This window comes from Urocitellus parryii, chromosome 15 (assembly GCF_045843805.1).
Source record: "Urocitellus parryii isolate mUroPar1 chromosome 15, mUroPar1.hap1, whole genome shotgun sequence".
Classification (NCBI taxonomy): domain Eukaryota; kingdom Metazoa; phylum Chordata; class Mammalia; order Rodentia; family Sciuridae; genus Urocitellus; species Urocitellus parryii.
This window is the reverse complement of record NC_135545.1, coordinates 18,586,083-18,609,897: the sequence shown is the minus strand read 5'-3', so window position 1 is coordinate 18,609,897 and position 23,815 is coordinate 18,586,083. Positions and strand designations below refer to the sequence as shown.

The following is a 23,815-nucleotide window of genomic DNA, read 5'->3' as shown; positions in this document are numbered from 1 at the left end:
ATAATGCATTTAAGAATATCTAAAGGGGACTGGGGTTGTGGCTCAGAGATGGAGCACTCGCCTCACATGTGCGAGGCCTTGGGTTCAATCCTTAGCACCACATAAAAATAAATAAATAAAGGTCTTTATTTTTTAAAAAAAAAATATATATATCTAAAGAAATAGGGCTGGGGTTGTGGCTCAGAGGAAAGAGTGCTCCCCTAGCATGCATGAGGCACTGGGTTCAATCTTCAACACCACATAGAAATAAAATAAAGGTATTATGTCCACCTACAACTAAAAAATAAATGTTAAAAAAAGAATAAAGGTGTATTAAAAAATTATTAAAAAAATAATAAAGTAACTCTTGATTAAGTTTATTCAATTTTAATTAAATTTTAGAGGGTTTTTTGCTTATTTATATATTGTGTCATTTGAAGTATTTAATATGGTTACTTCTAAAGTTTTTGGAATAAAAGTTCTCTAATTTCAACTGCAGATTAATTTTCTGAAAAATGTTTACAATTCCATGTTAACTATGATTATCTGTATTTTTCTGGTTTTAAAATCTAGCTATTTTGGGGGCTGGGGATGTGGCTCAAGTGGTAGCGCGCTCGCCTGGCTTGCATGTGGCCCAGGTTTGATCCTCAGCACCACATACGAAGATGTTGTGTCTGCCGAAAACTAAAAAATAAATATTAAAAAATTTTCTCTCTCTCTCTCCCCCCCCCCCTCTTAAAAAAAAATCTAGTTATTTTGAGGGGTTTGGGGTTTGGCTCAGTGGTAGAGCACTTGCCTAGAATGAGCAAGGCCCTGGTTTCCATCCCCAGCACTGTCACTACCACAACAAAAAACAAAGCCAGCTAGTCATTGTTTTATTTTTTTTCCCCAGAGACAAAAGGATCTGTCCTGACAGACACCATATTAATCCAGAAATAGATATGCCAAGGAAATTATCCAACCAAGCTCTACCAATGTTTGGATATATTAAAGTAAGTTCTTCTAAGATTTTTTTTGTCCAGTGATTGTTGAATCGTAATTTTTTTAAGCAGAATCTTAGTACAATGTAATTTATGATTTATAATATTCAATATTAATATCCTGCCATTAATCTAATGATAAAAATGTGTTCTTATATCTTAATTTCAGAGTCCAAGTTTATATGTAAAACCATGATGAGTTGAGTAAATGCATGACAATCTGGGAGTTGTTTTTTTCAGGAAAAAAAATGTTTTCACTTGGAGGCAGTTAAAAGTAATACAGTAAAAAGTGGCACACACCTGGGCTGGGTTGTAGTTCAGTAGTAGAGTGCTTGCCTTGCACATGTAAGGCACTGGGTACAATCCTCAGCACCACATATAAATAAATAAAATAAAGGTCCATTGACAACTAAAAAACATAAAAAAAAAAAAAAGAAGGTGGCACATACCGGTAATCCTAGCAAGTTGGAAGGCTGAGGCAGGAGATTGCATGTTTGAGGCTGAGACCACCTTCAGCAGCTTAGGCCCTAAGCAATTTAGTGAGACCCTGTCTGAAAATAAAAAATAAAAGGCCTGAGGCCTCAGTGGTTAAGTGCCCCTGGGTTCAGTCCCTGGAATGACTACTACTAGTGTAATAATAGTAATAATAATACAGTGACTACATGAATTCTGTTCAAATAACAATGATAATTTCTATGAGGAAAATTCTTGAGATTCAAATCGAATTGCTGAGTTAAAAATCATTTTCCTTGAAATCCCTCATCATCAATTTCTTCATTACTTTTTTTTTCTCCTTTTCACTTCTTTCCCCTTAAGGCTTTCTCTTTAGTTTTGGTTTCCTAGTGCTGCTGTCACAGATTGCCACAATTGGTGACTTAAAACAACATAGATGTATTTCAGTTTTGGAGGCCAGAAGTCTAAATGCAGGTGTCATCAGGGCTATGCTCCCCGCCACTCTTCAGCCTCCTGAGGACAATCCAGTTCTGGCCTCCTCCAGCCTCTCCTGGCTTCAGACATGGCTTGCAGCCCCATCCCCCCCCCCCATCTCTGCCTCCTGTACATTGCCTTCTCTTCTCTTGGTGTCCCCACAAGATACTTGTCACTGGAAGGAAGACCCACCTTTTAATCCAGAAAGGTCTCTTTATCTTGAGATACTTGATTTCATCTACAAAGACCCTTTTCAAATAAGGTCACAGTCACAGTGACCTTGGGAATTAGGATATGCACATATCTTTTGGGGGTGGTCACTGTTTGATCCACTACAGTTTTCATCATTGAAATAATTTTTTTCTTTCTAATTTTTCCCTGAGTTTTATCCCCTCATTTCTATGTTTTTCTAATTCTGATTTACATTTTTCTTTTTTGTGTTGGGAATTGACCGGGAGACCTTGGATATGCTGAATACATGTTCTACCACTTAGTTACATGCCCAGCCCTAGTAAGACAGATGAGGCTGACACTCAAGAAATTATCAGGAAGCAGGAGGAGCCAAATCTAAGGCCAGCCTCGGTGATTAACGAGACCTTTTCTCAGTGGTAGAGCACACCTCTGGGTCTGGTTCCTAGTACAAAAAAAAAAAAAAAAGTTTTTTGTAAATTTTAACAAACATATATTTGCCAAATATATGTTTTGCAGAGAATTTCTCCTACTCGGTTTGTCTTTTCATTCTCTTTATAGTGTCTTTTGCAGAGCAGTTTTTTATTTTAATGAAGACAGCTTACATTTTTTCTTTCATGGATTATGCTTTAGGTATTATATCTTAAAAAAAATCATTGCCAAAACCAAATCATCTAGATTTTTCTCCTGTTCTTTATCTGCTTTTATTTTGATATTCGTTGGGCCACTTTGTCAATTGTTGTTATGAATTATGTGCCTGGTTTTGTTGCTGTTTTGTTGCTCTGTCTGAGCTCATGTGAGGATTCAGACGGACTGAAAAAATTTTCGCATTTTACTGCTACCACCTTCCCAGAACCCTGCTAACCCAATCTCCCCATCGCCCCCCCCCACTTCCTTTCTTTCTCTCTAATTTAGATAGCTCTATTGAAGTATAGTTTACCTACAATAAAAATCACTAATTTCAAGTGTATAGTTAAGTCTTGATAAATGTAAATCGTCATCTAACTACCACTACTAGTGTCAAGATGCAGACATTTTCATCACCCCAAAAAGGTCTCTTCTGTCCCCTATCACTGAGACCTTGCCCTACACCATCGTCCCTGGCAGCCACCCATCTGCTTTCTGTCAGTTGTTTTACTTTTACTGTAGCTTTGTATTAATGAAGTTTCTTGAGTCTGATTTCTTTTACTCAGTACAGTGTTTTGAGATTTCTTTATGTAGTTCTTTATGTTACTGTGTAGGATTCGATTATATAGATGTGCCATAGTTTGTTCACAAGTTGATGGACATTTGGGTTGTTTCTATTTTCTGGCTGCTTTGAATATTTGTTTTATGAGTCTTTTTAAATATATATTTTCATTTTTCTAGAATAAAAGACCTAGGAGTATAATTGTTGGGTTATAAAAGTATATGTTTATAAGAAAGTATGGTTTATTAGAAATGTTTTCTAAAGTGATTATATCGTTTTACATTCTTACCAGCCCTGCATATGAGAATTCCATTTACCTCATATTGTCATCAGTACTTGGCATTTGGTCTTTAATTCTAGCCTAAATTCTAAAATATTTAAATATTCTTTAAATATTTATTCTGTTGCATTTGTGCTGTTTTATTTGTAGTTCCTTTGTGATTATGGATATTGATCATCTTTTCACATGCTATATTGTATATTTATATCTTTTAATTTATAAATTTGCTTTTCAGGATTTTTGCTCTTTTTTTGTGTGTGTGGTACTGGGGATTGAACCCAGGGGTGTTCTACCATTACATCACATCCCCAATAAATAAATTATTTATTTTTTTGGTACCAGGGAATTGAACCCAGCGGGGCGCTTAATCGCTGGGCCACATCCCCAGCCATTTTTTGTATTTTATTTAGAGACAGGGTCTCACTAGTTGCTAAGTGCCTTGCCAAGTTGCTGAGGCTGGCTTTGAACTCATAATCCTTCAGCCTCAGCCTCCCAAGTCGATGGAATTCAGGTATGTGCCACCGTGCCTAGTTTATTTTTCATTTTGACACAGGAGCTTGTGCAGTTGCCGGCTTAATCTTGTGATTTCTCCTGCCTCAAGCTTCGTGAGTCACTGGGATTGCAGGCATGTTCCACTGTGCCCAGCTGCCCTTTAAAAAAAAAAATTAGGCTTTTTTCTTATGTTACATTTTATTTATTTTTAATTTTTTAGGTGGACACAGTATCTTTATTTTATTTTTACGTGCTGAGAATCTAACCCAGTGCCTCACGCATGCTAGGCAAGCGTGCTACCACTTGAGCCACATCCCCAGCCCCTTATGTTACATTTTAAAGACTTCTTTACCTATTGTGAATATATAATATATATGTTGCTATTATCTTCTCCTGGTTACAAAGGGAAAGTTTTTATTTCAGTGAAATCTAGTTATCACTTTTTAATTTTATTTTTTGTGCTTTTCATGTTGTAATAAATTTTTGCTTATTCTGAGGTCATGAAGATTTTCTTTTTTTTTTTTTCCCCTAGGAGCTTTATGATTTTACAAGTCTGATCTCTTCATTTTAAATTAATGTTTGTGTGTGGTGAATCCCAGATAGGGGGCAATGTTTATCCTAATGGATAGTTAGTTACTCCAGCATTATTTATTATAAAGACCTTCTTTTTGCCCTAAATGACATTGGCACCTTTGGTATAAATTAAGAAACCATATATATGAATTCTGAACTCTCTGTTCCTCTGTTTATCCTTATGCCAAAGCTACATTGTCTTGATTATTGTAGCTTTAGTCTTGAAAACTGGTAGATAAGTCTTTCATCTTCACTGTTCTTTTTCAGTATCTTTTTTCTGTTTCTTTGCATAATCATACAAAATGTTAGAATCAGCTTTCCAGTTTCTACTTGTGAGTTTGATTGGTACTGCAGTGAGTCTATAGAGTAATTTGGGAGAATTGACATCCTGTCAACACTGTCTTCCAGTTTATTACTGTGGTATATCACTCTGTTTATCTAAGTCCTCTTTAATTTCTCTAAGCATTGTTAAGAGTTTTCAGTGAATAGGTCTTATATTTACTGCATTAAATTTATCCCTTGTGTTTCATGTTTTGGAATGCTGCTGTTAATATTTTAAGCATATTTTCTAATTGTTTTAGAAATTCAATTAATTTTTGAATCTTGGATCCTGTAACCATAACAAAATGAATTATTTATCTGCAAAGGTACTAGGGAGAGGAGAATTAAAGCAAATAGCAGGTAGCTGGAAGGTACCTACTCAATTTGCAAAATCAGAACTGAGGGGTTTCACAACACGTGGGACTTTTAGGGCTAAATCCAGGAAAGTCTCAGAAAAACCAGTGTGAGTTGGTCACCCTGTCTGGAGGCCTAATGCTGTCCCTACCTCCTCCTGTTCAGAGTGTCCAGTCTTATGAACTTCCTTTGGCCACATCCAAATAAATTGTCTTTTGCTGTGTTAATGCTGTGCAGAGGAGACTTCCAGGTCTGATGCCAGTTGTAGGCCTGGATTTTATTCGCCTGCATGCATGCTAAGCCCTTAGCTTAACACACAAAGCCTTATAATTTGGGAAATGTGAGAGGAAAACCTCTCCCTTTACTCCTAAATCACCTAAAAGAGTAATTGCTGACAGTTTAGTATATTTTCTCTTGAAATGTTTCTTTGAATCTTTAAAAATCTTTGTCATTGAGCCAGGTGCAGTGGCACACGCTTGTAATCCCAGCAGCTAGGGAGACTGGGCAGGAGGACCATGAGTTCAAAGCCAGCCTCAGCAATTTAGCGAGGCCCTAAGCAATTCAGTGAGACCCTGTCACTAAATAAAATACAAAAAAGGGCTGGGTGGGGATGTGGTTCAGTGGTTAAGCATCCCTGAGTTCAATTCCTAGTACAAAAAAAAAAAATTTGTTATATATACATTATGCCCTGCCCACCTCTCCTAACACTGTAGGGAGTGTTTTCCTCATCCTCTGGGCCACCTCCTGTCATCACCAAGCAGGGTATTGTCTGGAATGCCAGACTCTTTGGGGCTCTAGCCACAAGGGAGAATTCTGGACTACATTGGTGGCACTCTTGGGAGAAGACTGTAAGCAGTAAGGAACTCTGAACTCCCTGCCTGGGGGGAGGGTAGAGAAGCTCTGAGGGTTTTATTAAGGCAGCTTTCTCTGTAGTGCTGGAGAATGACTGGGACATCCAAGTACTGGGACAGGGTCTCCAGGGAACATGACTCTAGATGATAACAAGTTCTGTGAAGAGGATGAAATGCAGTTAAGTAGTCAGGGTGTCTGGGTATAAGTGTGCTAGGGAACAAGGGGTCTTTGGAAATTATGGGTAGGGAGAGCCTGTTTGTAGAGAGGTCAACTGCATTGAGGCCCAAGTGAGATAAGGATCCAGACATGGGAAGAGCACTCCTGGTGGAGAAACCAACTAGCCCAGAGTCCCTAGGAAAGATTTATGTGTTATGTTTGTGAGCAGGAAAAGGCTCAGTGGTAGTGAGAGTTGTGAGGGCAACAGGTGATGAAGTTAGAGGGGCCACAGGCTGTCAGACCTGAGACCCCTCACCCCTTTTGATCTCAGACTGACTTCCTCCCTGCCTGGCTTTCTTGCCTCACCTCCCAGTCAGTGCTGCCCACCCCCACCCCACCAAGTAACTTCTCCTCATTCCCACCATCCCTGCCTTCACATGGTGTTTCTGCCTTCTGGTCGATCTTCTCCACACACTCTGGTAGCTGTGCATGTGCAGGGCAGCGTCCCCTCTCCCATGCCAACATTTCCCCTGGCACATCAGTGATCCTGCTACAAATACCTGTGAAGTGTCTCCTGAATACACACCAGTTTGGCGTAGCCTGTCCACTCTTGGGTTGCTGAGTGTCCCTGTAGGGTGTGGCTTCGTCTGTCCCTGGTACCTGGTGTGCATTAGGTTTTTTAATAAAATGCATCTTGTTATATGACAAAAGATGAGAAGGAGCTCAAGAGACAGCAAAGCTGTTTTATGAATGTTTATTAAAATGCAGTTTAAAGGTAAATAAAGGGGGCTGGGAATGTAGCTCAGTGGTAGAGTGTGTAAGACCCTGGGTCCCATCCCTTGAGCCACATACAAAAAATTTTCTTAAGTAAATAAAAGAACACCTACATTTAAGACGAAGTTTTTAAATAATGCAATTTGCCAAAAATCATCCATTAGATTTAAAGTAGACTGTAGTTATTTATGGTATGGCACTTTTAAATTGTTTTGTTTTTTGAGATACTGGGGATAGAACTCATAACCTCCTGTGTGCTAGGCAAGAGCTCTACCATTGAACCACACCCCCAGCTCTGGTATGGTGTTTATTTTTCTTTGTTTTTAGCATATTCCCTTGTTTATTTTTAAATCCCTGTTTACATGAGGTCAGGTAGCATGTTTGTCTTTGGTTAGATTAAGTTTCCTTTCTGGATATATTTACTGTGTATGTTTCAGATAATACCTTTTTATATTTCAAATGCAACAAATTACTTCGGTCGTATAATTGATAAACATGTGGATCTTTATGCAATTCTCAATGCTGAAATGAATGAGTATTTTAAAGATTCCAGTAATAAAACGACTATCAAAAAGGTGGAAAATTTTGGATTGTATGGACTAGAAGAAAAAACACTTTTTTACAGGTAAAATATCTATTTTTCCTCTCTAGAGTTGTGAGGCATGAGGTAATATAAATGGTGTTGAACACCTGTGTTCACCATTGGCTGACTGGGAGTGTACCAGGCCCGGCTTCTTCTAAGGAGGCCCTCCCAATGCACTGTGACCCCAGACACCTGGTACAGTTTTGCACAAGAGACTCCATCCTTGGCTCCTGAGCATAGATCACAATGGCAGTGCAATCCTGGACATTCATGGAGTTGTCACTGTGTGCAGTATACACGTACATCTGCAGCTTGTTTAATTCTTAATAAATTTCTATAAAATTGGTATCATACCCTTCTTGTAGATAAGGAGACTGAGCTGAGAATGTTAAGTGAGTTGACTAAGGGCAGCTCAGTGGGTGGCACAGTCAGTGTTCCAGCCTGGCCTGGCTGCCCCTCCTGCTCATTAATGCCCATTTTTCCTGAATCCACCTCAGGGCGGGCTACAGGTGATAGCTTTGGGTCAGAAAGTTTGAAATTTTAATTTTCCATATTAACTTTGTTTATGTTGTCAGATAAAAGGATTTCCTATATTCAGAAGTACTACATGTTTCTATGCTTAGGTATATTTTAAGTAATGTGCCACTAAGGATTCTGAAAGGCCCTCCTTTTTTTGTTTCTAATTTATAGTAAAACAGTGCAGTCAGTGTAACATTTTTTTTAGTATGTTTTCCTTTTGATGGGTAAATTGAGGCAAAGATGATTTCCTTGTGGAATCTCTTTGTTAAACCGATGCCACCATTGTTCTCCAGGGTCCAGGTGTTGGAGATGTGCCAAAAAGAAGACACTTGGGTCCTGGATAATATCCTTATAAAGTTCATAGATGAAGGCAGGACTGGACTTACCACAAGAAACCAGCTGTTGCATCTCCCAGAACATTTCCACACTCTTCCTCCTCAGGCCGTGGAGTTTATTGTATGTAGAGTGAAACCTGCTGATGGTGAAATTGAGTGGAATCCAAAGGTGAGTTATTTTGGCTTTTTATGTTTTGTCAACTTGTGGAATATATTTAACCCATAATATACACAGACTTGAGGCTTTTTTGAATTTAGAGTGTTGAGTGTTTGCTTCATGATCCTAAGCAGTTAGAGTGTGATCTGCTTAAAGTCCCAGCTGGTACAGGACTGTAGTAACTGCCATCATGCATAGAACTAGCCCTGAGCCAGAGTGTTGAGGACCCCTGACATTGTGGCTTCCATTGTTAGTGCTCATCTTAGAACTGATATAACACAGGGGTTGTGGTAAGATGAACTGGCTATCAGCTTAAGGAAGAGAAACAGTGCAAGCACCAATGAAAATGAGTCCCAGGCAAAGTGGGGACATAGGTGGTGGCCAGGTCACTGTGATGGAGGAAGGGGAGATGGAGCTTCTGATGTGAAGGACATTTCCTCTGGGCCCTGTGGGGGTCACTAGAACGTCACCAAGAAGAATGGCAAGGGCATCTAAGGCAGAGAACACTGCCTGAGGCAAGACATGGAGCCCAGAGAGCAGCCCCACAGGCTCACACAGCTGTCCAAGGTGGGCAGAAAGGCACCACACGTTGTCTGGCTTATCGCAGAGCAGGTGCTCCTGATTCTTCAAGAGAAGGTTGAATTTTGTGGAATCTGATTAATGGATTATGAAATAAGCCATTGCAGTTAGCAAAGTGAAAACATTTCGGGTCATAAGCAAGGTTAAATACTGCCCGGGAAATAAGCAAATGAATGTCTCTTGATGAATACACAACCTTACCATTGTGGGTTTAGTGAAAAGAGCCTTTATCAAATGGCAGTCTTTTCCATTTGTTGTACTAAATATTTACTGTCTATTGTGTGCCAGGTGCTGTGCTGGGTTCTGGGTATATAGCCATCAGCAAGAAGAAGACCTTGTCTTCAAGACAAGGTCTGTAAAGATAACTGACCACAGTTGTTTCTTAAAGGGCAGCCTTATGTAGACACGGGGACAGGTTCTCCTGTATATGTTCTTCCAGGTGCACTCATAGATTCAAGGGGAATGGAAACAATCTCATGTCACTAACCATTTCCCTCCTGTTCTGCTTCATTGGTGTTAAAATGTGCATGAAAGATTGCCGACAGGCCTCACCTGCTGCGGCCCTCCTTGAGAGGAAAATAGTGACACATTCAGAAAAGAGCACATGAAAGACCAGTGCCCCCAGACCCTGTCTAGCAGAGCAGAGCAGCTCCATTGCCATGACATCCTCTGGAGCAGCAAGAACAACTTTTTTTTTTTTTGCTTCTATTGGTCTTTCAAACATATATACTCTGAAGACAGAAGATAATTGGTGCAAGTGATGAGTGCATACATGTCCACAGCAGTAAACAATTAATATTAGGATTCCAGATACTCCACATGGACTCTTACCCATTCCTGAAACAACTAGCATGAGCCCTTGGGCAAGTTCCTGCACCTTTCTGCATCTCTCCTTGATAAACTGTTGTTACCTTCACTGAGGAAGTGGGGTGATGCCTCCCTAGTCCATAGGGTTGTTGTGAGGCTCAAATGAAACACACAGAATATTTTGCAAATTATGCAGCATATACTGAATAAAGTCTTCTGTTAAAGCTTCAGATAAATAACTGAAGTCCTTTTTTTAGGTTACCAGGTACATTCATCATAAAATTATTGGAAAATTGCATGATGCAAAAGTGGTACTGGCTTTGGGAAACACAGTTTGGATTGATCCGATGGTAAGCATGCAGTTTTATTAGAAATCTCAATTTGAGTAGGCTTCTAAAATAGTCCAAATTTTTCCAATGTGCTGTGTGAATGACCATTTGCACCCCAGCTTATTTGGGGCTCTAAGTTAGGGAGACATCTTTTTCATGTTATTTCAGTCATGAATTTGGTTGTGGGTTTGGTTTTTCGTTTTTTTTTTTTTTTTAAGTGTTTTACATGGTAACCCAGTAATCCTTCTACATATGATGTGCATGCACTCTCACTTATAAAACTAAAGTTTCATGAAACTGTTCTTACTTCATGTGACGTTCTCTAATATTTACAATTCTGCTCTATTTAACTTCCTTAATGTTGATCATGAATAATTAAGTCAGTCTCACAACCCACCATCCACCCATATGAGAAACCTGGGATCAATGACTGCTGTAGAGGATCCATCTTTGCTAGTTTATAAATGATCCTAAAGACCTAAGATATGCTCAGTAATGCTGATAGTTCTGGTCCTTGGACATTCAAACATAGGTTTTTCTACCTTATTCATTCACCAAATATTTACTGAGCACCTACCATGTGCTAGGACCAGTACTGGGCCCTTGAGTTCCATCTGAACAAAGCAGCTGAGGCCTTCTGCCCTCTGATGCTGATGTAGAGTTGGGCATGAGTGTGACACAAGGACATGCAATATACAGGTCTCTATGGCTCTCCACTGGTGCTGGCACACCCCTCTCTGAGTTTTCTATATTAGACAAATCTTAATTCCTGTGATTGTTCGTAAGATTTTTAAGGAATTCAATTCAAAATTGTTTTGCTAAAGGTAGTTTTTATAAAGTTAGCAAAGTTCTAATGCCTTAAAAGAGGAGTTTGGCTTATGATTTAAGGATAAGAGAGAAATAGTTTTAAGAAGAGAAAATGTAAATTACCAATGCAGATAAGCAGATTTTTGGGGGTGGGGGGGTCTTAGTTGATGTTGTTGTAGTATTATAGTTGTTTTCAGGAAACTTTAGCAGGAATTTCTAAAACTGCTGCTTATAGAATGAAGCAAAAAAGAAAACCCACTTGGCAGATATGTTCCCACAGCTGCAAAGTGTGCCTCAATGTCCATTGACACACTGGAAGGAAGCTGACCCCCAATCTTGCCAACTTCTCCACCCAGACCAGCTCTGTCTCATTTTGAGTGGAGAAAGGCTTTCATGCACATTGCCAAGTGTGAGACATATGCCCAGGGTTCACTCAGGAAGGTGCCCGGAAGGGCCAGCCTGGCCTACCCCTGCTTCACTGTGACACTCAGTCCTGTGTCCACACCTCCCCTCCACAGGCATCAGACTGTTGCAGATTTTTGTGGTTCAGTTAGTTTTGTATAAATTTAAATGAATGAGAGTATTTGGGTTGCAGAAAAGACAAGTAGAGGAAATAGTCCAGAACACAAAATTTAGGCTTTTGGGATAAGCCCTCTCTGGACATGATAGGACTCTGAGCCTTAGGCTCCTCCTTGCTGATAGAGATAAAAATAGTTGAGTGAGAATCAGAAGAATGTAAGAATTTTGTATCTTGTTACAGCACCACAGATTAGTCTGGAATAGGGGTTTTATTCCAGATTCAGTCCCACACTAGATCATATTTCCACCATGTGGGTTTAGGCTTGGGAAGATTTGATGTAACCTCAGTTGTGAAATACACAGATGTTGCAGTGGGTACCTCTTGTGTGTTGTGGCATGTTCTGGAGCACATCAGATATGCAGAAAGAGACTGAGAGACCACATGAGAGTATTCATGATTCAGTTAAAATTCAGAGAGTGACTTCTTCAAATGCATGTTTTTTCTTTGATTCAAGGTACATGTTACAAAACTTTCAAATTTGAAAACTTCTGTCATTGATTATAATGTTCGAGCTGAAATTTTGTCTATGGGAATGGGCATTGACAATTCGGAACACATAGAACAACTGAAAAAATTATACAAAGGAGCTAAAATGCCAACTTTTGAAGCACACATAAGCCAACCTCGGTAAGTACAGTTCTGCCTCCCTTTTGGAAGAGCTGTTTTGTTTTAAGGAAATATTAAGTGTTAAGTTACATGAGTCTCCACATCCCTGTCACTCAGTTTTGATAACTATCAAGGATCAGGGAATCTTGTTTTATCCATACCCCAACTCTTTTTTTTTTGTTGTTGTTGTTGTTGTTAGTTGTAGATGAACAGAATGCCTTTATTTTATTTGTTTCTTTTTATGTGGTGCTGAGGATTGAACCCAGTGCCTCACTCATGATAGGCAAGCATTCTACCATTGAGCTACAGCCCCAATTCCCCAACTGCAGTTTTTTGTGGAGTATAATCAAGCAGATCTCAAGTGTGTTATTTCACCTGTGTATCTAGTAACTATTTCACCTTTTTCTCTCCCTCCCTCTCTTTTTTGGGGTGAGTGTGGAGAGGACAGGTGTACTGGGGACTAAACTCAGGGGCACTCGACCACTGAGCCACATCCTCAGCCCTATTTTGTGTTTTATTTAGAGATAGGGTCTTACTGAATTGCTTAGTGCCTCGAAGTTGCTGAGGTTGGCTTTGAACTCACAATCCTCCTGCCTCAGCCTCAGGAGCTGCTGGGATTACAGGTGTATGCTTCTGCGCCCAGCTTTACCTGAATCTCTTACAGAATGGACTTGTGTTAACTCTTTGTTGGCAAATAGCACACATACAGAAAAGTGCACATGTCACAAGAAGAGTTTGATGGATTTTTTTGAGCACAGCTGGGAAACCAGCCTCTGATCAAGAAAACAGAGCATGACTCAGAGCCTCCTCCCCTCTCAAGGAAAGTCATTCTGTCATGGAAAAGCATAGACGGGGTTTCCCTGGTTTTGAACTTGGTTTGAATGGAATCAGCAGTAATTCTCCTCTCTGTTTAGCTTCTTTAACTCAGCATTGCTTGTGCAGTTCATCTAGTTGTGTATGCTGCTGTGGATCTGAGCATTCATTGCTACATCATGTCCCTTTGTATGAATGGACCATGATTTGTTTTGCCCATTCTGCTGTTGCCTGAGACCTTCCACTTGGGGGGTACTTCAGGCAGTGGTGTCTCCTGCATGTCTTTCGGTGCACTGAGAGAGAGTTACGATGGAATGGAATTGCTGAGTCATAATTAGAGCCACTGTCCATCAGTTTTCCAAAGTGGCTGCACAGTTTACACACCCATAAGCAGTACATGAGTGACCATGAAGTCGCTCTGAAAGGGTATACAGGCAACCACAGAGGGAGAAGATGGACACAGCATGTGTGTTCACCAGATGATTTGTACCAAGAACTCCTGATCATAAAGAAAAATGTGGACCTCTATTAGGAAAGGGGACAAAAGACTTGAATAGCCACTTCACAGTGTCCAGTTGCTTTGTGAAAAGGTGCCCAAGCTTATTAGCCAGCCAGGAAGTGCAAATTCAAACCATAGTCAACAGCACCACAGCTCCAGCATGAAGGGAGAGAAGAGAAAGGAAGTCCCCGTATCAAGGATGTGGAGGAACGGTAGCCAGGCATGGTGGTGCCCACCTGTAATCCCAGTTATGTGGGGGACTGAGGCAGGGTGAGGCCCACCTAGGCAACATAGCCAGACCCATCTGTGAGTTTCTATGGAATTGAAATATCAGTTGGTTTCTTCCCACTTTTGGAAATGAGAGAAATTTCTCCTACTTACTAGAGATTCTTTTAAAAATGAAGGTGCCTTTACAATTCAGATTTAATAAACATATGAGGTTTGGTCATTTATGGGAAGCCCCAGTTTTGCACAAAGCCTCTGCTGGTTCCCTTTCCATACTGTGATTTTGAAACTGAGCAGAGAGAATTACAACATTGCCGCAGTCACAGGCAGAGTAGAGAGCTACAGAGCACCACGAGGTCTTACAGAAGAAGCCCAACTAGGAGACTCTACGTCAGAGTTCTTAGAGAATGCAGGAAATTCCAATGGGTAGAGAGGGAACAGCTGCGGAGAAGTAACCCTTGGAGAAATGATACAGGGATGGGATGAGGTTGGGGCAAGTTGAAGTAACAATGAATGGTGAGGTTGATGGTGAGAAGGCTTACAAGGCTGGGTTCATTGGGGTGTGGAAGACTTCAGGATGATGTTCAGCATTTGTACCTGGGTAGGTAGTCAGTGGATGAGGAAAACTTTTTTAGGATTCTAAAAATACAGCTGACACAGCATGTTGGGATGAGGAAAGACAGTATACAGGAGATGGAGGATGGGGTGGCAATTACCTAGATGAGAAGAAGGCTAGTATCCCCCAACAGGATATATTCTGGGCACTGACAGGTGGAGAAGCCGTAAGATAGTGATTGGCAGATATAGAGAACATGATTCTGAAACCCAGCGACTGTGAGGACGTTTGCATGGCAGACAGTGTTTTCCAGAGAGCAGCTCTTCAGAAAGGAAGACGATACTAAGTTTGGTTTTAGACATGCTGTTTTAGGTTTATTGAAAGTATAAGCCCAGAGCTAAGGGAAGCAGCAGGGAAAGACTGTTGGTTTGCTGGCATTTGAGGAGAATCAAGACTTTGGTGAGTGTGAGGATGAAGAAACAGACCTGGTGGAGGAGGATCTAGTGCAGGAGGTCAGTGATGGTGGAAGAGGAGGGCGGGAGGAACAGGACGTGAGGAAGAGGAGGCCTGGGGTGGAGCGCCTGCATTGGTGGGCACGGTATGCTCTCCTTCACCATTTGCTCAATGCCATGCCCCAGGTTCACACATGTCTCTCAGAGGCCACCTTGGAGATACACGTTGACACCTCCTCACAGACATCTGTGAGTATGTAGCTGTTCTGCATAGGTCTGCTCACTCTGGCTTGAATTATCTCTGAAAGGATGCACAAAAAGTGAATTACATTGTCATCTATGACTGGCTAGCTGGGAAAGAGGGGTGCAAGGGACATTTTTTATTGTGTAGACCTCCATGAATGTGGCTATTTGCTCAGAGAACCAAAAGAATAGTACAATTTTAAAAACTTAAGTGAACAAGGCAGCCCTCAATGTACTGATATGAAATAATCCCTAGCTGGTTATTAGATAAAATAAACTGGGGTATCACAGTGGATTTAGCAGGTTCCCACATGTTGAAGAATATGACTATCTCTGTGTTTCAGATAGATATAAATGGCAATATTTGCTTTTTTATGCAAAGAATATTTCTAGAAGTTGATTTAAAATGGTGTAGTCTCTGGGAAAGATGGTCTGAAACACAAGCAGGGATGAAGGAAACTGTTTTCACTTCTGCTCTTCTGTACTGTGTGAAGTCGGGTAGCAGTGTATGTTTCTAGTCTCAAAATTCCAATGAATTTGGAAGGAAAATTGTTGAAGTAAAAGTAAATGAGTGAATGCCTTTCTCTAATGCGGGTCATCCACTGTGTGCTTGATGTAAGGGCATAGTAGTGAGCAGAGCTGCCCAGCCCTGCCCTGTCATCAATAAATAAATCGTAAACTCCTTGTGAGTCTGTCTGCAGGGTACCGAGCACTTCATTCATTTATTGCCTGCCATTCTCTTCCTTTGCCCAAGTGTCTCTTGAAGTTCCAGAGTTAACCTCCACCTTTTCTATCCAGGACACCTCCATTAGTAGAAGATGCTGCTTGTCTGCAGGACACACAGCAAGAGGACAGGAATGCAGAAAAAGGAGCTGGCTCTGAGTTGAACTCAGAGAACCTAAAGCCTGGTTGGTACTTTTTATTTAAAAGATGGATGGGGCTGGGGATGTGGCTCAAGCGGTAACGCACTCACCTGGCATGTGCGGGGTGCTGGGTTCGATCCTTAGCACCACATAAAAATAAAGATGTTGTGTCCACCGAAAACTAAAAACTAAATATTTTTTTAAAAATTCTCTCTCTCTCTCTCTTAAAAAAAAAAAGGTGGCTAACTTGAAATCACTAATGTTTAGAACTGCTTTCCACTGGTAGATGAAATACAGAGAAAATAACGCAAACTGTCATACCTAACTGTTCCTCTTTTTGATGATTCATCTTCCAATGGTGTTTTTTTTCAAACAGTTTGAGGCATAACAGATGTCCAGTGAAGTACACAGGTGCTAAATGGGCAGTTCTCAGGGTTTGTACTTATGTATATGTCCTCTAGCCACACCTAGGTTTTGCTTTTGAAGGTTTCCAGAACCCTCCCCAGTGGCATCCATTCTGATTTCGTTTTTTTTTTTCAAGATTTAATATACATGTATTCTTTTTGAGGATGGGTACCAGGGATTTCATGGAATATATAGTATAAAGATTTCATTTGAAATAAATGATATTCATTAAGCCAAAAAGGAAAAAAAAGGACATCAAGTTTTAGCTACATTGTTAAAATACAAATATGCAGATTTTTATATATAATAGCAGAATGCATTACAATTCCTGTTACACATATAGAGCATAATTTTTCATATCTCTGGTTGTATACAAAGTATATTCACACCAATTTGTGTCTTCATATATGTACTTTGGATAGTAATGATCATCACATTCCACCATCGTTTATAACCCCATGTCCACTCCCTATCCCTCCAACCCTTCTGCCCTATCTAGAGTTTGTCTATTCCTTCCATGCTCCCTCCTCCTATCCCACTATGAATCAGCCTCCTTATATCAAAGAAAACATTCAGCATTTGGTTATTTGGGATTGGCTAACTTCACTTAGCATTATCTTCTCCAACTGCATCTATTTACCTGCAAATGACATGATTTTATTGTCTTTTATTGCTGAGTAATATTCCATTGTGTATATATGCCACATTTTTTAATCCATTCATCTATTAAAGGGCATCTAGGTTGGTTCCACAGTTTAGCTATTGTGAATTGTGCTGCTATAAACATTGATGAGGCTGTGCCCTTGTAGTATTCTTTTTTTGTTGTTGTTATTTTTAATTTTTTTTAATTTTAAACATTTTATTTGTCTATTATAAGCATATGTACCATGTTTTATAATATGCTATTTATTATTATATTAATTAAAAACTCATTGTGAGAAACTTGGAAAATATAGAGAAAATAAAAATCATCCATAATCCTACCACCTGGAGATAACCATTATTATCATTTTGGTGTATTTCATGCTAATACTTTTTGTTACATTTTTTAATAGTTGAAATCAGTTTTTATACATTTTATCATGCTATTTCATTTAAATTATAAATATAACTATTTCTCCATGCTATTAAATATTATTTACAAATTTTCTTTTCAATGACTGCAGAACATTTTATTACATGAATTTATTCTAATTGATGTATCCATATCAGCATTTTTGAACATGTGGGTTTTTTTCTCATTTTTTAAATGACTATAAATAATACATTTGTTTTTTTAAATTATTTCCTTTAAAAATATCACCAGAAGTGTGGTTTAATCATTGTTTCAAAGAGACAAGGTACATTTTTAAGGCCCTTATTACTTTCCAAAAATAACAAAACAATAGATATTCACTTGAGCAGAAAGTAAGAATCCTGTCTCCTCGTAACGTCAACAGCATTATGACATCTGCATTTTAAGTCTTTAGTAATAATTTCACCTTAATTTTTATTTCTTGGTACAAACAACATTTAAAATTGTTATAGTCCTTTGCAGTTATTTTTATCTTGTTTTTTTTTCCTGCCTTTATCCATTCACTTGATTTTCCGTTTAATAAATGTTTATTAAAACAACTACTTCAGAAGGGCATCTATGTTGCTTCCACAGTTTAGCTATTGTGAATTGTGCTGCTATAAACATTGATGTGGCTGTGTCCCTGTAGTATGCCGTTTTTAAGTCCTTTGGGTATAGACCAAGGAGAGGGATAGCTGGGTCAAATGGTGGTTCCATTCCAAGTTTTCCAAGGAATCTCCATACTGTTTTCCATATTGGCTATACCGATTTGCAGTCCCACCAGCAATGTATGAGTGTGCCTTTCTCTCCACATCCTTGCCAACACTTATTGTTGTTTGTCTTCATAGTAGCTACCATTCTGACTGGATAGTATGCTGTTTTTAAGTCTTTTGGGTATAGACTGAGGAGAGGGATAGCTGGGTCTAATGGTGGTTCCATTCCCAATTTTCCAAGAAATCTCCATACTGCTTTCCATATTGGCAGCACCAATTTGCAGTCCTACCATCAGTGTATAAGTGTACCTTTTCCCCTACATCCCCGCCAACACTTTTTGTTGTTTGTCTTCATAATAGCTGTCATTTCTGACTGGAGTGAGATGAAATCTTAGAGTAGTTTTGATTTGCATTTCTCTAATTGCTAGCGATGATGAACATTTTTTCATATATTTGTTGATTGATTGTATATCATCATCTGAGAAGTGTCTGTTCAGGTCCTTGGCCCATTTATTGATTGGGTTATTTGATTTTTTGGTGCTTAGCTTTTTGAGTTCTTTATATACCCTAGAGATTAGTGCTCTATCTGATGTGTGAAGATTTGCTCCCAAGATGTAGGCTCTCTATTCACCTCACAGATTGTTTCTTTTACTGAGAAGAGACATTTTAGTTTGAGTCCATCCCATTTATTGATTCTTGATTTTAATTCTTGCGCCACAAGAGTCTTATTAAGGAAGTTGGGGCCTAATTCCACACGATGGAGATTAGGGCCTACTTTTTCTTCTATTAGATGCAGGGTCTCTGGTTTAATTCCTAAGTCCTTGATCCATTTTGAGTTGAGTTTTGTGCGTGGTGAGAGATAGGGGTTTAATTTCATTTTGTTGCTTATGGATTTCCAGTTTTCCAAGCACCATTTGTTGAAGAGGCTATCTTTTCTCCAGTGCATGTTTTTGGCACTTTTGTCTAATATAAGATAATTGTAATTTTGTGGGTTAGTGTCTGTGTCTTGTATTCTGTACCATTGGTGTACCAGTCTGTTTTGGTGCCAATACCATGCTGTTTTTTTTTTTTTTTACTATTTCTCTGCAGTATAGTTTAAGGTCTGGTATAGTGATGCCACCTGCTTCACTCTTCATGCTAAGGATTGCTTTGGCTATTCTGGGTCTCTTATTTTTCCAGATGAATTTCATGATTGTTTTTTTCTATTTCTATGAAGAATGCCATTGGGAATTGCATTAAATTAGTGCTTTTGGAAGTATGGTCATTTTTATTAATTCTGTCTATCCAAGAGCAAGGTAGATCTTTTCATCTTCTAAGGTCTTCTTTGACTTCTTTCTTTAATTTTTTAAAAATTATTTTTAAAAATATTTTTTAGTTGTCAATGGACCATTATTTTTGTTTTAACTTATTTATATGTGGTGCTGAGAATAGAACCCAGTGCCTCACACATGCTAGGCAAGCACTCTACCATTCAGCCACAACCCCAGCCCTCTAATTATTCTTTTTAACTGGATATTGGGTTTCTATGAAATATATACTTTTATGTAATCCCTTGTCTAAATGTTGGGTATGTTGCAAAAGAGTATGTGTACCTATAACTGTGTATGTGTTGTATATAAATAACCTGTAGGAAAATTTGACTTTGGTTTTGTACAGACACTTCATCTGAAGACACAGGAGCTGCTCCCGTTAGCAAAAGCGCACAGCCACACCTGAAAAGGTATGTCTCCCTGTTGCCAGAGCACATGCTCCCCTTGATTGGTGACTAAATACTGGTAAGCCTTTATCTTTCCTTCTAGCTTTCACCCACAAGTAAAGTGGTTCCAAAAAGAAGATGTTGTCATCTTGAAAATAAGAATAAGGAATGTAAAAGATTACAAATGTAAATACTTCAGAGATAGAGTCATTTTCAGGTAAGTTTATACATGGCTTATAAAATAAAATAGAAATAATTTCCAACATGCTAGAAGGCTGACTTTATTCTTTTTATAAATCTAGTGCCTGGGTGGGAGACAAATTTTACTTGGCTGATATGGAGCTACAGGCCAACATAAGAAAAGATGAATGCAAGTGTGTAATTAAAAATGAGGAGCCTGTAATCACACTTGCAAAAGAGAAAAGAGAATCCTGGTGTAACTTACTCAAACAGAGGGTGAGTTGAACGCACTGTGGCTGACTGGTCTGCACACCATGGGTTTTATACTCGTTCACTTATGCGAGCTGTTTTATTGAACAGAATCCTAATGTGGCATTTGACTTTGATCACTGGGAAGAATGTGAGGAAGAAGGCCCTTTCTCCAAGAGTAAGATGTGAAATAACTATTCCCTAAAGGGATGAGGGTCCTGAGCATGGTGTGGGTGGTGCATATCTGCACTTTAGGGAGTCGGGTTTTGTGCAAATGCTATTTGGTATAAAGCCCTTAGAAATTGGCTTTCTCTTTGTGATTGATCTTGGTGCTAAATGTTGTGGTATGAGAATTTACCACCTCTTGGTAATAAACACACTTTCTTATAACACTTGTATGACATTTGACCTAGATGAACAATTTATTTTTGAGCAAATTTTACCAGCTCATTTCTTACCTAAAATAATAGAAATATCAAATAAATGGCTAGATTGAACTAGAACCCAAGGGACATTTTCTGCACTGACCAAAATAAAGGGGAACAAAGATTTGCCAAATAGACTATTCTTAACATATATATTATCTAACTTTTATAGTCATAAATTCTAAAAACCTGTCCTGCAAAGTGGCAGAGGTGGTTGAAAACAGTGACATCACTTCGGAGGATGACGGAAGTGAGAGTGAATGAGAATGTGAAGTAAATCCAGAAGAATGGCCGGAAGACTTTGAACAAAAACATTGCTAAGTGACTGGACTTTAAGAAAACAAGTAGTCATAGCCAAACCTTTTTGTGCCTGAAGGATAAATTATTACTAAGTGTCATCTTGTGGCAGTGGATCAGTACTGGTGAGAATTCTTAGTTGACTTAACAATAGGTTAAAAATTATGAGATTGTCGAAGGTGGTGGAAGCAGGATCTAGAGTCAGAAGCAGAACCCAGATTGTACAGGAGTCTGCTTCACTGCCTCTAATAACTCATCCAGACATATACAAGTTTGAACAAGCACAAACTGTGACATTTGAGATTTGAATCTCACCATATGCAGTTAGTACTTTTTTTTTTTTTTTTTGGTACTAGGGTTTGAACCCAGGGACTCTTACACTAAGCCACATCCCCAGCCCTTTTTAATTTTTATTTTTGAGACAGGGTCTTACTAAGTTGCTTAGGGCCTTGCTAAGTTGCTGAGGCTGGCTTTAAACTTGTAATCCTCCTGCCTCAGCCTCCTGAGCCACTGGGATTACAGGCATGCACAACCACTTCTTTTTTCATTTAGGCATTTGGTGGTACATTGCTTAAAACCCAGTGTTAGGCATATGAGACTTCCATTTTACAAATAAATTCATGTTCAGCAACTGCTTAACAGAGCCCTTCAAGCTTGATTCAGTTAGTCAGGATTCGCCATCACTGTGTACAGGTACTAAAACTTTCAGTATTCTCCAGATCTTGATAGCTTCCAAGCAAGTTGATTTTTTTCCCCAAGACAGTATGGGATTGCCTTAGGAAGACCAGAAGACCCAGGGCTTTCTGGATGTGACAGTGCTGGTTCTAAATTGCCCCTTTGGACTTGCAGAGTCCAGGGCAAATGGAACAAAGTTTTCTTTTTTGGACACTTAAAAGGGACCTTTGCAGTATCTGGGAGTAACTATGAGAACACCTGGATGAGGTGAGCCCTGAATACTTTCATGACTTGATCCTTTTGAAAGGTTGTGGCACCTAGGGTTACCAGCTTCTTGGGAGGAGTATGTATAGTCACTGCCACTTAGATGTAGGAGGCCAGGAGGCCAGGAGGCATAGTTGTAGAATACCCTGCATGCTTTGTTCATTTAAAAAAGTTGGGGAGGTGAGCTGTTGGGAAATTTTAAACCCTGTCCCTCAATATCAGTTTTTCAGTTTATCCAAGAAGTGGTAAAAAACATTGATAGAACATGCCTGTTGAGTGACTGCCCCAAGACGTTTCTTCTTCTTTTTTTTTTTTTTTAACACCAGAAGCACAGATGCCCAAGCTTATGTACATCCTCCTTGTAAGCTACTGGTTGAACTGAAGGTAAATTCTCTCATCAAGCCATCCCATGAGCAGGATTCTGGCTCTCACTTTTCTCATCTGTAAAATAAAACGCTGAGATAATTGCATAGCCTCCCCTTGCCACAGAGCATGCCCAGAGTGCTGTTGGGGCAGGCCATCTTTTTTGTCCAGGGATTCTGTGATGGGCACCAACCACTGCACTACAGTCAGAGGATGAGGTCCAGCCTGAAGAGCTTCCAGGAGCATGTCCTTGCTGCTGCTGTGACTCTCATGGTTGGCTGCCAGCTATGAAATTGGCCCATGAATGAGATGGCTACATTGGGCAGGCTCTTCAGGAAGCAAAAAGATCTGGTGTCTTCTGGCAAGGTTCTACTTTGGTGCTCATCCTTGTTAGTGTCAGTTTCTGTAGGTTCAGGTATGCCCCTGCTGAGGGAGAGCTTGGGGCAGTGCCTGCACCTCCAGAGAGCATCCCATGGGTACCCACTGGCTGCCCGTCCTCTATGCTTAGCTGTGTGTAGTCTTTTGTGAACAATAATGGCAGGATCTAGAGCTATAGAAGGTTGCTTCCCAGTGTTGATGGCAGGGCCTATGTCAGGACACGGTGCCAGTTCTTTTCACAGTTCACCAGTAGCTCAGTAGGAATATTGAGGGAGAAGGGCTATATGTTTAAGTCTCAACTTCTTGTTTCAGACATTCAATGTTGCTAATATTTGAAGCTCTGAACAATATTTCGATGGACATAGGATGCTGACTATGTAAAGGATTCATAATTGTTTTTCTGTACTGCTATTAAAATGTACTGATTTCTGAAACGTAAGGGAAATTTTTTTTCATCTGTGCTTCTAAAATTTCTCTCACAGTTCTGATGTGAATGCCTTTGCAGTGTATCATTAATAAAGTTTCAGTGTCCTCACAGAAATGTTACTTTTTCTTTTATTTTTTTTCTTTTTCTTTTTTTTTTTTTTTTTTTTTGGGTACCAGGGATTGAACCCAGGGCACTTAACCACTGAGCCACATCGCCAGCTCTTTATTTTTATCTTTTATTTTGAGCCAGGAAGGGTCTCACTAAATTGCTAAGGCCGACTTTGAATTTGTGGTCCTCCTTCCTCAGCCTCCCAAGCTGCTGGGATCATAGGTGTGCACCAGTGTGCCCAGCATGTTTTCATTTTTTTAAACTGTATTTTCCTTGGGTGCCAAGTACAAAATAAAATTTATTTCACCACACTTTTGGTGACCAAGATGCTAGTGGGCTGTTGGGAAGCAAGTGATGTTGACCTGGATAGAGCTCCTGTGTAAGCACATTAGACTTTCAGTGTTCTAGGTGGATGGTCAACTTTGCAGTGGGGGCCTCATTATTCAGCCCAGCACAGACATATCATGTATATCACAGTTAAATACAGGGGTGGCAATATTTTTTCTGAAAAGTGGAGAAAAAAAATTGTGAGATTTTTAAAAAATTTATGTCAATCAAAGCA

General features: G+C 39.5%; 1 protein-coding gene across 2 annotated transcripts in view; it reads left to right on the top strand.

Annotated features, from left to right (window-relative positions):
* The window catches only part of Tdrd12 (tudor domain containing 12), a 68,878-nt gene extending 47,873 nt beyond the window's left edge, over positions 1-21,005 (top strand). For both annotated transcript variants that reach the window (XM_077793245.1, XM_077793244.1), the window contains 11 exons: positions 872-971; positions 7,504-7,691; positions 8,462-8,672; positions 10,304-10,396; positions 12,217-12,389; positions 15,955-16,064; positions 19,848-19,911; positions 19,991-20,104; positions 20,190-20,343; positions 20,428-20,494; positions 20,914-21,005. In XM_077793245.1, coding sequence (XP_077649371.1) covers positions 872-971; positions 7,504-7,691; positions 8,462-8,672; positions 10,304-10,396; positions 12,217-12,389; positions 15,955-16,064; positions 19,848-19,911; positions 19,991-20,104; positions 20,190-20,343; positions 20,428-20,494; positions 20,914-21,005 — 1,366 coding nt within the window. The remainder of the gene's footprint in view (positions 1-871; positions 972-7,503; positions 7,692-8,461; positions 8,673-10,303; positions 10,397-12,216; positions 12,390-15,954; positions 16,065-19,847; positions 19,912-19,990; positions 20,105-20,189; positions 20,344-20,427; positions 20,495-20,913) is intronic.
* Positions 21,006-23,815: the final 2,810 nt, after the last annotated feature.